The following is a 14,598-nucleotide window of genomic DNA, read 5'->3' as shown; positions in this document are numbered from 1 at the left end:
TAACGGGATGTTTGATTATGCAAAACTGATGAAATGGTAAACTTTCAATCATGCTATTCCGGATCCAGAATATGTATCAAACTTGTTTGCAACCCCTGCGTTTGCATTTGCTGAAGCGTTCTACTTACTGACCGCTGATGTTTACTCGTAAGTATTATGTTCATGCAATGAACTTAATAGTACTTATCGTAAGTACTTAGATTAATTTTATTTTTTTACTTCTTTGTATTTTAAGTAATATTAACGAAATAATAATATAAATATTTTTAAAACAAGTCCAAAATGAACATAAATCTGATTTAGGTCAAAGAATGTTTACTCGTAGTGTTCATCAATTTATTTGCTAAAATATTTACCACGTCATTATCTATACTTCAAAAACTGCGAAGTGTTTTCAGAAAAGTGTTAAAATCGCTGTATTTAATCTTCGACCGTCCGAGCAATAAACGAGCATTGTTATATTGGTAACATGAGTGGTAAACCATTAATTTCGAGGGTACGGCGCAGTTTGCTCTATGTTACTTCTTTACTACTCGTAGATATTCTCTATACAGCAGTTTAAAATATTATCTACTTACTCGGCTCCTTAATAAATAAAGTGGTAATATTTCCTGAAAACAGCATCAACTTGCAGATTAATGGTCTTGTTCTTCGCCTTTAGTCTTAGTTGAGAAAATCATTCAAGCAATATTGCACAATACGACAATTACCATCCATTATCACTGTTATTGATTCAATGCTTCCTTCAGAACTGAGCAGATCCTGTTGTTAGCTATTGTTTTGCTTTATATAGGACGAATCTATTATCAAAATCGAATGCTGCGACACGATCCCATTGCTCTACATCGTCTCTTACCCTATATGGACAGTATGTAGATAGATATGACTCTTTACTGAATACACCACAATAAAACTACCAAGTACAAGAAAAACAAAAGTTGGAGCAACGCAATTAACACAAAGTTTACGAAAAAGCTACTTCTTCCAGAAAATGTTGTTCGAAATAAAGTGATGACAAATTATCTTACAATTAGTAAAAGTGAAGCAGGATTGTAATAAAGACATTTTGTTTGTAATTGGATGCTAAAGTTTTGTTTCTCTTACAGAGACAACCCACGCGAAATCCGCAATAAAGCCGAGAAGCAACGGCGAGACAAGCTTAATCAGTCCATCGGGGAGTTGGCTTCCATGGTGCCACCCGTCGTGGCCGCCAGCAGGAAAATCGACAAGACCGGCGTCCTGCGTTTGACTGCACACTACTTACGAGCGCATCAATATGGTAAGTGGTTAACTCAGAGCCAAAGCATGCGATGCGTTGCGGCGCCAGTGCGACGCCGGAGCGGTGTTGCTGCGTCGCCCGCGGTGCGGCGCTGCGCACCGCGCGATACGGCGAAATCTCTGCGATACGGCGCCGCAATGCATCGTGTGCTTTGGCTCTTATGTTAGGTCCCTCTTTTATCGTGACCGTTTACTGCAGAAGGGATATGGTCAAGAAAGTACCTAAGGTATCGAATAACCAGTTTTAATAAAATACTGACCTATAAGCTGACCCAAGCTTCAATTTTGGTAAGCAAAAGTTAGCTTAGATACTTATTTCATACTTAACATAAATGTAAAAATCCCAATTAAACAATCATAAAAATACAAGCCCTGAATGATTATATAGCGCACCATCGCGCATCACAAAAGACAACAAAACTGCTGATCATGACCGTAATATTTCCCTAGTAAAATAAATTCGACCTACTAAACAATATTTTATTGGAAATTATACCAATCAGTAACAAACCACTAGTGGTTTAATTAGCCATAACATTATCTTCTGAATGTGACATGGTGAAATTAATTTGGCCGCGCGGCAGTGACTATCGATCTCTTTGATATTCAAACAGATAGCTCAATTAACCAAATTGATTGTTTGACGAACATGCTTCTCTGCTAACGCACCTATAACTTATTTAACATTTTTTACCAATTATAAATGATGATTCAAATCCATTGCTAAAAGTTTTCAGTGGTTCTATCTAACTAAGACTTTTCTATAATAGTTTTCAATCATTATTAATATCGTCGTTCGTTAAAAATAATAGTGTCATCGAGGTCATTCCAAACTTAATAAAATAATCACGCTTTTGGTGATATCTTATAGTAAGACGCAATACAGCACGTAAGCTTTATTCAACGTGTGATCTAGATCATACCTACGTTTCACGAGTAATTTTCTAGTTTCGCTACATTCCAATGTGTTAGTAATTGTTATGTGTTGGAATGCAAACTCCACCCATACAAATTAAGTGAGGACTATGCGACTAAATCGAAAGCCAGGCGACAAGTACGAGCATGGTAGCGTTCAAGCGATTACACCTTTGGCAGGGTCAGTCCTACATAATATGCTAGTGCGCACTACCTAGCTCTAAAGTACGAGTAGATTATAATGAAAGCAACAATAACCAGATAAACTTAAATTATTAATATTAAATGCAAGTGAGATATCGCCTAAGACAATACACGGGGATTTTGGAGTCCACTATCAATATATTGTGGAAATGCGTGTTTCAAAGAATAAAGTAAATTATTCTTAGGGGTGACCAAGGATGCAAATAATGCAATGCATTAAAATTATTATTTGAAGTCAGATAATATCGCTATGTAATAAAAACTTTTAGTGTTGATTTATTTGTGATAACACCCTTCAAATCAGTAGGTATTTAGTGATGCGAGACTCTTTTTCCATGTTTGTAATTTAGATAGATTAAGCTAATCCCTCAAACATGCGTTTTCAGACTTATAAAGTAATAATATGACGGGAAGTACTTAACGAGTTCATGTATGAATTTAATTCCTTCGTAACTTTCACCCACTTTCCAAACAGCCTGTAAAGAATATACAGTAGTATCAAACATTATACATAACTAATAATATCAACAAGTAAATAGGTATTAATGCTACTATATTCCTAAATCAAATAAAATCATATTAGTTAACATTCAACTTCATAAAAACTTTACGCCCATCCAACCAGTTCTTATTGACTACACCTTTCATAATAAAAGTTTTCAAATAAATGCCTCTACAAATTCAATATCAATCTTCACTCTATCAGTGCCCACTAGAAGTTTAGAAAAGCAATAACGTGAAAAATACTCGAAAATGTATGAAACATTTGGTGGAATTGTACGTTTTGTCGGTATACCTACTTAAGTACAATTAGCTTTTAAAACAAAATACCTACCTACTGTAAAGGTCAAATTTATAATTTCCAAGAAGTCTTTTATTTAGGCGGTGTGTGTGTTAGTTTCAAAGTGCTGGGAGATTGATGCCCATTTTCACTATCAATCCCTAATTTTTCAGTGTCCCCCTATGTAAACAAAATTCCTGTACTTAAAAATTAGGGGTTGATGGCGAAAACGGGCATGAGATACTTATATGCAAATAGATCTTACTATATGGGAAACGATTTTATTATTCCACCCTAAGGGGGTAAAACGGGATCCACGGCTACGGGAAAACATAAAGTAAAAATTACGATTTGATTTAACAATAAAATCTTAACAAACGTCCGCGCACTGTACTTTTTTTTGGGGTAGGATGTTTATCTAACTCAACTATGTATTGAATGGCAACAAAACGTTATATGAACCTTTGCCTAGTTACATTGTAATTTCTAAATTCGATAATTTATTTAGTAACATGTGAAAATTGTTAATAAGGTAACAGAAATGTTATTTAACACATTATGTAGCGAGCAGTTTATAATTTGGAAACTGAAACTAAATGCATTAGTAGGTAGTTTGTACGTTTATACAATGTCAATATTAATAACAAATTATTACTATACCTAATATTTAGTAAACGTAGATTTATAAACGTACCTAAGTACTTACGTCTTGTTTTTTGGTTGTGGAACATAATCCATCTTTAGTGAACGGACCTGTAGCATAATCAGAATACCTGTTAAGTATGGACAGCAAGTGATTTATACATAATATTGATCGACTAAACACAGGCACCTGAGTAGATACTTTTATGTTTGTCTCATAAGTACTAATGTTTATTCCGCACTGAGAGCGCGGTGACTCACTGAATTAGAATATTAATTTACTGGTGAGGTAAAAAAACAGGCGACATTGTTCTAGAATAAGTATGATGCATTTACGACTTATAATATTTTGCTAATTACGATTCAATTAGTTCTTTTTGCATTTTTAATCTAAAATACGGATTTTAATAAATCCGACTTTAAAGGCTGAGTTGCACCACCTTATATAATGGATAAAAAACGACGTCGTTTTTTTATCCACAACGAGGAAGCTCTTGGCTTTTATCTCACCTGATGGTAATAAGTGATGATCAGGCCGAAGGTGGAAACGAGCTTCACCCGGAATCCTCAACCACAAAGGAACTTTAATAAATGTTGATGATTTAGTAATAATTAATAAATATATAAACAAAAATAGTTTTAATACTTGCTGTTAATGACCTATGACCCAGATTTTTGAAAACTGTGGTATTTTTCTCAAAGTTTCGGCAGTTTTTGTGAGGCATGGGTAGGTTTTGAATCTATTTATGTTTTAAATCATCAATTGCAATCTGAAAAGGTTTTTGTTTCCTATGGTAGGCATTTAATGCAGGTCATATTCTTGGAGAATCCTGTGCCGACATAATTATTCGTAACTACCGTTTTCTGAAATAGTATTATGTGTGGTACCTTTTTACCGATCTCCTGTACATTCCGCAAGTGATTTGATTGTATTTATTGAGTCACAAGATTATATGAAATAATAGATAAACTTTGTGAAGACAGAATTGAAAGCTATTTTCATATATATTGGCACGGTGCCGTTTCCTGATCCCCAGGCTATGGCGAGCTTGTTTCCCGAATGATAGCCTTACTAAACAAACGTAGACCGATCCGCAGTTCGATTTTGCTCTAAATCAACAAGAAATAATTTAGTTCGCATGGATTCGTGTTTACTTATAATAATATAGCGATTATTATTATTGGTTCTCTAACAAGTTAATTGTCAAACATGCCGTTTAAGAAAACTTTATTTGAAAAAATCATTCGAAGTCAGGATATTTTTTAAATTAAGTATTTCCGTTTTACACTATGGGTCAATAAAAAAAAAACAAAAAGTAGTACAGCAAGCAAGTAAAATTAATGGATAATAAATTGAAACCCTGCTGAGTTTGCAAAAATAAAAATTTAAGACGGCAAACAAGACTTAGTAGGTGCTTAGTTATTTATGTTGGGGTCAGTACCCAGACAATTTTTTTCTGTCTGTTATAATAACCCTATGGCTCATCCGTTGGCGCAATATGTTTTGTAAAAGGCTCTGCATAAAAAAGGAACATTGATAAAATTAGGAGCAAGAGAACCCCGTTTAGTCATTGCACCGCGCTTCGTCACACGGACGCGCCCAATAAAACTGGTGCAAAGTGCAAATCTATTCCTAGCGTCCGCTCACACATTCTTGCAATCCAGCACACAACGGACTCTTTATAACTAATTTTTTGTTAACCTTTTCTTAATTTAGAAAATTGAGATCTTAGCTCTAACAAATCAATTGTTTTATTTCATCTCCAAGTGTCTTATACCAAGGCCATTGAAGTATCTCCGTAAAAGCATTTACAATTACCCACCTACCCAGTTGTTGACATAAACTAATTTAAAGTACTGGCAAAATGTATGCAAGACATGACGCTTGCTGATCGTCAAGCGAAGTTTGCCTCTACCTCACATGTGATTGCAGCAGTAATGGTTCATTAATTTACTTATTAGTAGGTAATGTCGGGTAAATATTTTTAAATACGTATAAACTAGTATGTGCATAAGTGTGTTTACAGTTGTCTATCACTGTTGAATGCAATCGTGCAAAGTAACGTGAGCTGAAACCATAGCACGTGCTCGCACATGCTTTTTGTGTTTAGGGTATAGACACACCACATTATATGAATGTTTGCTAGCGTAGCGACTCACGAACTTTCTTCGAAACAATGTTGCGTACGAAGCCAAGCCGCTAGTATCGCTGTGTGACGGTGCCCTAACATTAGTCGGCAAGTGTGTACGTATAGTTGTATATATTGTTGCGTATCGTTTTACATACATATCATAAATTCTCACGTCGATACTATAATGCAGCTAACGCGTCAAGAAAATATAATACAAGCATTTGCCTTCCAATTACACTCATGTGACCAGCTAAACATTGCAATTTTTGTGCGTGACAAAAACTCGACACAAATGCATTCAGTAGGGCTACTACTTATCAAGAAAATACAATGTAAGTAGGTAGATAAACATCACATGTATAGAACTACATACTTTGAAATTATTAAATATCAAAATTATAATATTCTTATGTGATTTCTATAGCTATACTATTGTTGTAAGTTTAGATCTGAAAAATAATGAACATTAACAATTTCATAATATAAGCACGCGCCGCGCCGTTAAATGCGCCTTCTCTGATAGTTCTCTACTGTAAGTAAGACTTCTGTTTTCTAAACACAAATTATGGCGGGCAGCGTAGTGATTCGGACTATTAAATTATCTGGCTTTAAGCCAACAAAGGTATAAATTGACAGCAAATTAATACTTGCAAACAAAGAGTTAATTAGGTCACAAAATGGCAACATTGAGTTCATCCCGGAACATAAATTGAGGTTGCTTGAATTAGAGGCATAACTTAATGGAAATAACAACAAAAAAGTTTTTGGAAAACTTCCATATTATAGTTTACACCTCAGGATTGAAAATGTAGAGCTGCATATTTAATGCCGATATTGCATATCAGGTTTATTTGTTGACGTTACGTTCTTAGTTATGCGAAAATGAGTCGGTGTCTGAGCTCGTTACTATTATTAATTGTGAATATGAAATTACAGGGCGACTAGAAATTGGATCTATTCCTTAAAAGAGTAATTAATTGTATAGAATTTTATGATCAATCAAGTAGGTGTTAAAGATTAACATTAATCTTTTATTCTTTTACTGTGTACTCGTTTATTTATGGGCCGATTTGGAATCGTCAGATATTTTTAGCTTTCGACATGTTTGTTATGGAAAAACTGTCCTTACACTTATTTTAGAAAGAAAGAAAGAAAAGTATTTATTCGATGCAAGTACAAAATAAAATAACAAATAGATTTTGCGAAAATGCTACCTGGAGATTGAAAAATTGGAACCAAACTAAAATCGGATTTCCTGTGGCAATATTTTTTTGAACAATAATATCTAACACGGCACGTGGCGATCACGCTACGCCTCACATTGCACCCTCCGTTTTTCACCGGTCGAAAGATTTATTTTTTCTGATTTTTAATTTTGATTCAATAATCTTGTCTTTTTATACCTACCCAGAATCCATCCATTCTGTTTTTTATGTAATTTCCTAATAAGAATATAATATTCTTCTCACAGTGTGATAAATTAAGACCTTGCAGCGATCTGAAATAATTATTTATGTCGCCCTAAGACAAAATTAATTTCAAAATGAACTAAGTGAACATTGTTACAGACGACTATGGATGGACCCTGGTCTGACAATGAACTATTTCATTCATTCATTCAAAATGTGTTGGATTAAATTGTATACTATTTCTAACAGTGTTTGGCGACTCGATCGGGCACGATGAACCGCAGTTCAGCGCTATGTCTACGCGAGCGCTCCTCACGCTACTCAATGGATTCCTTCTCACCACCACGTACCGCGGTCTCATCGTGGTTGTCTCGCAAAACGTTCAGAAATATTTGGGATACTCAGAGGTAAGATAATAAGTTCTTCAAGATTCATGATAGCAGTCTAGTAAGTAGTTTATCTGAATTGACTACAACTTTTTTACTATTATTTTTATCGAATTATTGCAACTTTTCACAATGTTAAATGGCATTTTATATTACTTTATTTTTGTGGCATATTACAGTATACACAGTACAGTTTTAACCGACTCACATAGTAGGAATATAATAGAATAAAAAATTGAATGTATGTAACAAAATTAAATAATATCACCAACAGCAAAGATACTGGTAAAATATGAATTCACTAACAAGTCCTCATAGAAATTTAGTCAGAAAAAAATGCGATTAAACCAGACATAGAATTGTGTGGAAGGACCGGTAGTTGCCTCAGCGCAATAGCTTATGAGATTCTTTTGTTCAGTATTAGTAAAAGGATTATCGCCAATTAAAGACCGGTTTACAAATACAATAGTATGAGCTGGTACTATGTTTCCCCATCCGGATTAAGTCATATCCAGTGACTTTTGTAGTGTTCAATGATAATGAAAATTTTAATAATGAAGGAAATGGCATTTATGACATTGGCCCTGGAAGTCCTGGAACACCTTTCAGTATTTTTCACTGTTTCTTATAAGTATTTGACACATTTTTCACGTTTGTTAAAGTAAGATGGTGCAACTTAGCCTTAGTTAACTGTCGGCATCTAAAATAAAAGTTTAGCTGATAGACATTTCTAAGCAACCAGTAAGTAATGAAACTGGTTATAAATAGTACCATTTCTATCTAGCTCGACCTCTTGGGACAAAGTGTGTTTAACGTGATCCACGAAGACGACCGCCAACTGATGCGCGACCAGCTCATGCCGAAGAAGCACATGCTGGGGCCGAATGGAGAACTACTGGTGCCAGAGGAGACGGAAGGCAAGAAGAAGGTGGCCGACGAGCTGGCTAACGAGAAAAGGAGGTTCATCATCAGGTATGGATCGTAAATCTTGCAATTTTTTAAAACATGTATTTAACTGCGCTCACACATATTTTAAGTGAGATACAGTCTAGGATAGTATCAAATAGTTCGTGACATCCAAAGTAAACAAGTTGGGGGTAACACGAACGATTTGTGACTGTAGTAGGTACATACCGGCTCTGTTTTATGCCTATTCACTCTCGCCTTGAAGCGTAACATATTTATTCAGTGGCCAGCTTTTTTGGATGACAATCTTTTTGGAGATAATATTCGTTTCGCATAGAACCTGCTAGAGTGGAGGCTGCACTAAAAAAATTAGAACACTGGCGAATATTCCAGCGCTGAATTAGCCCCATACTCCAAGTTTACCTAACCACTAAAACTTTAGAAATTCGCATCCGCATCATGCCGCTCTATTCCGATATAAGGTATCGGAATAGAGCGGCATGATGCGGATGCGGTGTGATTTTCCACTACCGGAAAATTATCTCGTCGCATGGGAAGAACACCATGTTATAGAATAATGTCATAGCTTGAAATTTTTAGTTATTTTAATTAAACAATCTAACTTCTGTATCAATGACGACACTCAGGCACACAATTCTATTTTGTGACTCAGGCTTGAATAGAGTTTGTTCCGAACGAAGCACGGAGCAGAATATGTACTTGACTTTTATTCAGCTTTTGAGCATCGCTTCATTTTATTACATGGCCCAACTACACAACTCTTTTCCACGGTGACAACCCGTATTTTGTAATACCTATCACTCCACCAACTGCACAGCATTGATTGAATAAACTAAACGACTGCAATTTTATTGCAGATGCTTTACAATATAATGTTGCACCCATAGATTCAAGAAGCTAAGCCAGCGGTCGGAGCCGTGCCAGTATGTGACGTGCCATGTCGAGGGCTCGCTGCGCAAGTCGGACCGCGCATGCCGCGGGTACAACCGCTGCTGCCAGATGGTGCGACGCGCCCGCGCGCGCGGCGACAATCCATGCTCAAGCGGCAATGATATCGTGAGCTTTTATAATATTTCATGTAAATAAACCCATCAAAACCTATGAGCCAGCACACGATGCGTTGCGACGTCGTGCCGCATCGTGTGCTTTGGCTCGTAGCAAACTCTTGAGACCGCGCTAATGATGATTGATTTCTATTGTGACTCGATTCGCGGGTACTTGAAGGGTTAAAAGTGGTTTTACGATAAAGATGTATATTTTGTACACCTAAATTCAACAAAACCCTGACGGGTTTAGATTGGTATACCTACTTTTTGCAACATCAACACTCAACAGTCACTTGGTAGTCTATTTACTTGATTGATTTATTACGTAGATTTATTGATTTCAAAAGCAACTGATAGTGTTCAAAATTGAAAGCTTATTTCGACCACAGGTTTGCCACATAATGTATTACAATTGCACCCGGAATCCTCAACCACAAACCGATTGGGATTTTAAAACCGAGGAACTACCCAAATGGAATCGTGGACATTTCACATTACTAAAATAGCCATAAAGTACCTATACCCAAGAAATACCTTCGGATACCATACTGGCTACAATACAGACTTGATGAAACCGCATTTTTGAACGTCTGATTGTTCCTAAATTACTGAGTGCCGATTTATGTACACGCAAAGCTTAACGGGAGTGAAACTGGTCGTAGTGGACCAAATGAAACGTATGACATAATAAAGCGTTTATGGGATGCTGTTTTCCACGCTAGCGTTTGTTTTTAGGCAAATTTTTACGCTAATGTCAACGCTAATGTCGCTACTGCTTGAGCGATCACTGCAAGTCGCGCCAAGACGATCGTCAAATTAATGTCATTTTTGGGAGTGTACTCGTACAAAAGTTGGTCAGTAGATAAAAGGGGTTTTTAAGGATAAAAAATCTCAGAACTTAATTTTTACCTCAGACTGACATTCAATATTATCTTTAGTACCCACTATAGAATATTATTATGTCTTTTTGTAATAATCACAAAGTAAATGATCACAAATGGGCGTGGTAACAAACTTCTCGTCTTGTTTTGACCTCCGTGCTAAGTTACGCGTATTCATGAACGTGGTCTAAATCAAAATTTGCATTCTTACACTTGTTTCTTCAATGCGAGGTCAAACGGGTGCTCGGAGTAGTTGAGGACGAATTGATCGGTTTGTTATTATTAATGAATGGCATGTTTTTCATTTTAAAAGTTTATTCGTTTATCCACAGTGTTCAAGCCTTTACTGTGTCACATGGATCCTGTTGCGCTGAATATTAATGTTTGTTTAGAGTCCTGCATGCGTTCAGTTGCGATCATAATTGACTGACCTCGTTCCTCGTGCATTACCCATAAGACAAATATGTCATATTATTACAGAAGCCTTTAGAGAATCTGCCTATTTACCGCATCTTTCTCTTAGTATGACCTAGAAGTCGTCATTATTCTTTGCCATACCTATCCCCATTGTTTTATCCTGCGGCACATACCTACTTAATTATCAAATGGCTAGCCATCTCAATCATATCACGACCGTCTAAGTGATTGTGGAAACGTAAATTGTATCTACACGCAATCCCTGAAGTAGTTAAGAGTACATTAGTTTAATTGTTTTTCTCAGGTGTTTGTAGGTGTCGTGCGAGTGGCGACAGAGTCTTTCATCAAGGAGAGTAACATGGAGGCTCACCGCATGGAGTACCGCACACGGCACTCCATCGACGGACAGATCATTCAGACGGAACAGCGCATCTCACTCGTCACTGGATACATGACGCACGAGGTCAAAGGAATCAACGCCATGAACTTCATGCATCGCGATGACGTCCGATGGGTGGTGATTGCACTCAGAGAAAGTAAGTTTTCATACATTTTAAAGGGTGGATTTAGCATTATGTAGGTATGTTTGAGGCAACACCAGGCGACCGCAGCACGTCGATGAGAGGGCACGCAGAATATTGTGCCAGGTATTAGGTCTACATAAGTACGTGCTCTGTTATATAGGTTATCTTTTGCTGCGGTTTTACCCACGTGAAACTTCGGATTTAAAAAACCGGGATAAAAATTGTCCTCTACAAAACTCATCCCTAGGTCTAAAACTCTAATGCCAAAATTTCATCTAAATCTATGCAGACATATTATTATTATAATATGGATAATACCTACCTATATGGATTATAAAAATATCTTTATTCAAAAAGTTGCTTTCATCGACCAAATTGAAGGTAAAGAATCAACAATGCATGATAGAGAACACCTTTTTTTATTTTGATTCCTTTTCTGCATATTACTGGCACATGTTTAATCCTGTTTCGCGCAGAAAGTCCTCTGAAGTATTCAAAGTAGATACAACCTTTCACATACCTCGATATTACGCAGATGCCTTCCCGTGTTAAGTCGCAAAAGCTCTTCCTCGTGCAAATTTCTGCATAAACTCGCCGTGGTAAGTATCTATTATAGATGTTTATTAAAATGAATCAAATGTTTCACATTGGATAGAATCTTTGGCTGGCATGCAAATATGAAAATAGGTTTTTACCAAGTTATGAAACTTCGAGCTACTGTATTTTATTTGAAGCAAAAATGAAGTTTCGGTTATTTTTCTAGACATTATCAAAACGTTTACTATTATTACTCGATCTAGAGACATACGATACTATAACGGACCATTGTCTCGATCTTAATTAAGCTGATGAAAACTGTAAATTTTTGAGGCTCGACTGGTCTAGGTATGTACCTACATTTTTCATATCACGAATGAATTCTCACTCCACTATGAAAACTTACATCTCGTTAAAGGGAAGAAATTACATGAATGCGTTCCTGCTCTATTAAATCAATATCGTATACTTAATTAAATACTTTATTTATGCCATCTTCTAAAATTGTCTTTAAATATTTTCTCGTTAGTTCAAGCTTGTCTTTATTTGTTTTTCAATACAAGAAAGTTATTGGTGCAAACATAATAAAAATGGTTTCAAGTACTGGTCACGGTTCAATTATAAGCAAATAGGCCGTGTCTAAATCAAAGCAAAACATCACAAGCAATCAAGGAACTTCCAGAACTTTACCTTAAAACTAGAAGGAAAAGTTAAGAAAATAAGCAATAAAGGGAAATACACAGTATTTTAGTACAATTGAAAATAACATGCCGCCGTATCTTTCCAGTGGTTTAACATGACACAAGGTGGCATAAAGTTTGAACGAATTATTTACACTTTACTGCGTTAATTGACAGCATTAATTTTCATGTCATTATGGTGAAAATAGGGGATGGATGTTACAATAATATATTTGTCACACTATTCAATTGCTCTTGAAAATGGAAATCAAAAATATATCAGGATGAAATTACAGTTCTTATGTACGACAAATTATAACAAGACTAAAGTCAAATAGGTACTTCTATTGATTTAAAAAGTCTACGTGTTTTATACAATAATTACTATGTTTTATTTTTTTGCAAATATCATCAAAGAATGAGTGATGCGATCCATTGTAGAGCATCATCATGACATCCGACAAATATGTATAGTATCATATAATGTTTACTTGGCTACACACATATCGTTAGATTTTAATAGGCACTATAATATATCATCTGTGCATTTATGCATTGGTTTGCTGATGCCACTTGTTTACTTGTGCATCTGGCGTATCTATCATTGGTATAAAATATTATTACTGTAGATAACTGACAACATTTCCATTTGCTCTGCATAACAACAGATATATTTGTCGACTGATATAATTATCAGTTGACTTAGACGTCTCAAGTGTCTAACCTCTCTTAAGTTTAAGATTTGATATTGCTCACCTCATTAGATAACGTTTATACGTGTGTTGTATTATTGTTAAACTCTAGAATAGTCGACGGTGCCGTATTGTCTCGTAGATATTAGTCGAAGACATGCTGGTGCAAAAACTGACACCATATTGATAGCTTTAGATTGCATTGACTTTTCAATAAATTTCCATTTTAAGCTAAATTACTAAGGCATAACATGTGTGAGTGGGCTTGTTGGGTTTACTCATACTTACTCATAAGGTCTTCATAAGCTGGCGAGACGCGATCTATTGCCTAAACAAAGGCTTTTGTTATATTATTGCGTAAGGAATCTGTTTGCCTGGCGATTGTTTGCAACGCGAATGAATCTTTGGCCTGTGCTATAAACTTTGACATGTACTCGTATGTGTGCTAGCACTCAAGAATGCACTAAAACGACATCAAGGTTTATTCCTGCTGTGCAACATGCGAAACATAGTTCTAAGCCGTCAACTGATTCAGTTGACGAGTACTTACGACCGTGTGTCTAGCAAAGTCTTCATCTAGATAATGTAACATTAATACAGATGCATACATCCTATGACGGCTATAACTGGGCCGGTGGTTCGCTCACTATTTAGTTTATTCCACGATATCTATCTATCTATATAAATAAAAATGAATTGATGTTCGTTAGTCTGATTAAAACTCGAGAACGGCTGGGCCGATTGAGCTGATTTTGGTTTTAAAATGTTTGTCGTAGTCCAGGGTAGGTCTAAACGGTGAGCAAATACCAAAATTTGCTTATTTATTGCCTTTAAGGCGGAACAGAGTTCGCCGGGTCAGCTAGTAATTAATAGTTTCAGGAGTTACTTTGCGGAAATCCATAATGGAGGAGTTTCGCGATGTTGATAACATTATATTTCACTGAATGGGATTAAAATATAGACCAAAACTAAAAGTTTTTTTTAAATCCCTCAAGAAATGGCTGAGAAATTAATTATTTATATTACCTACATAGAATTCAAACATAGGCGGTGGCTGAGGCTTTGTGTAAATGGCCAGGTATGTCAAAAAAAGGTTACAAAATAATTTTTCGAACCGACATTAGGTACTATAGAAGGAATAAATTTA

The 14,598-nt window shown here is 35.9% G+C and overlaps 1 protein-coding gene across 2 annotated transcripts in view; it reads left to right on the top strand.

The window, feature by feature from the left end:
• LOC135086586 (circadian locomoter output cycles protein kaput-like) overlaps positions 1-14,598 on the top strand; it is a 77,203-nt gene that overhangs the window by 36,292 nt on the left and 26,313 nt on the right. For both annotated transcript variants that reach the window (XM_063981339.1, XM_063981338.1), the window contains exons 2-6: positions 1,107-1,279; positions 7,611-7,768; positions 8,532-8,719; positions 9,562-9,730; positions 11,323-11,554. In XM_063981339.1, the coding sequence (XP_063837409.1) occupies positions 1,107-1,279; positions 7,611-7,768; positions 8,532-8,719; positions 9,562-9,730; positions 11,323-11,554 (920 nt within the window). The remainder of the gene's footprint in view (positions 1-1,106; positions 1,280-7,610; positions 7,769-8,531; positions 8,720-9,561; positions 9,731-11,322; positions 11,555-14,598) is intronic.

This window comes from Ostrinia nubilalis, chromosome Z (genome assembly GCF_963855985.1).
Source record: "Ostrinia nubilalis chromosome Z, ilOstNubi1.1, whole genome shotgun sequence".
Lineage (NCBI taxonomy): Eukaryota > Metazoa > Arthropoda > Insecta > Lepidoptera > Crambidae > Ostrinia > Ostrinia nubilalis.
This window is presented reverse-complemented; position numbering and strand designations above follow the sequence as displayed.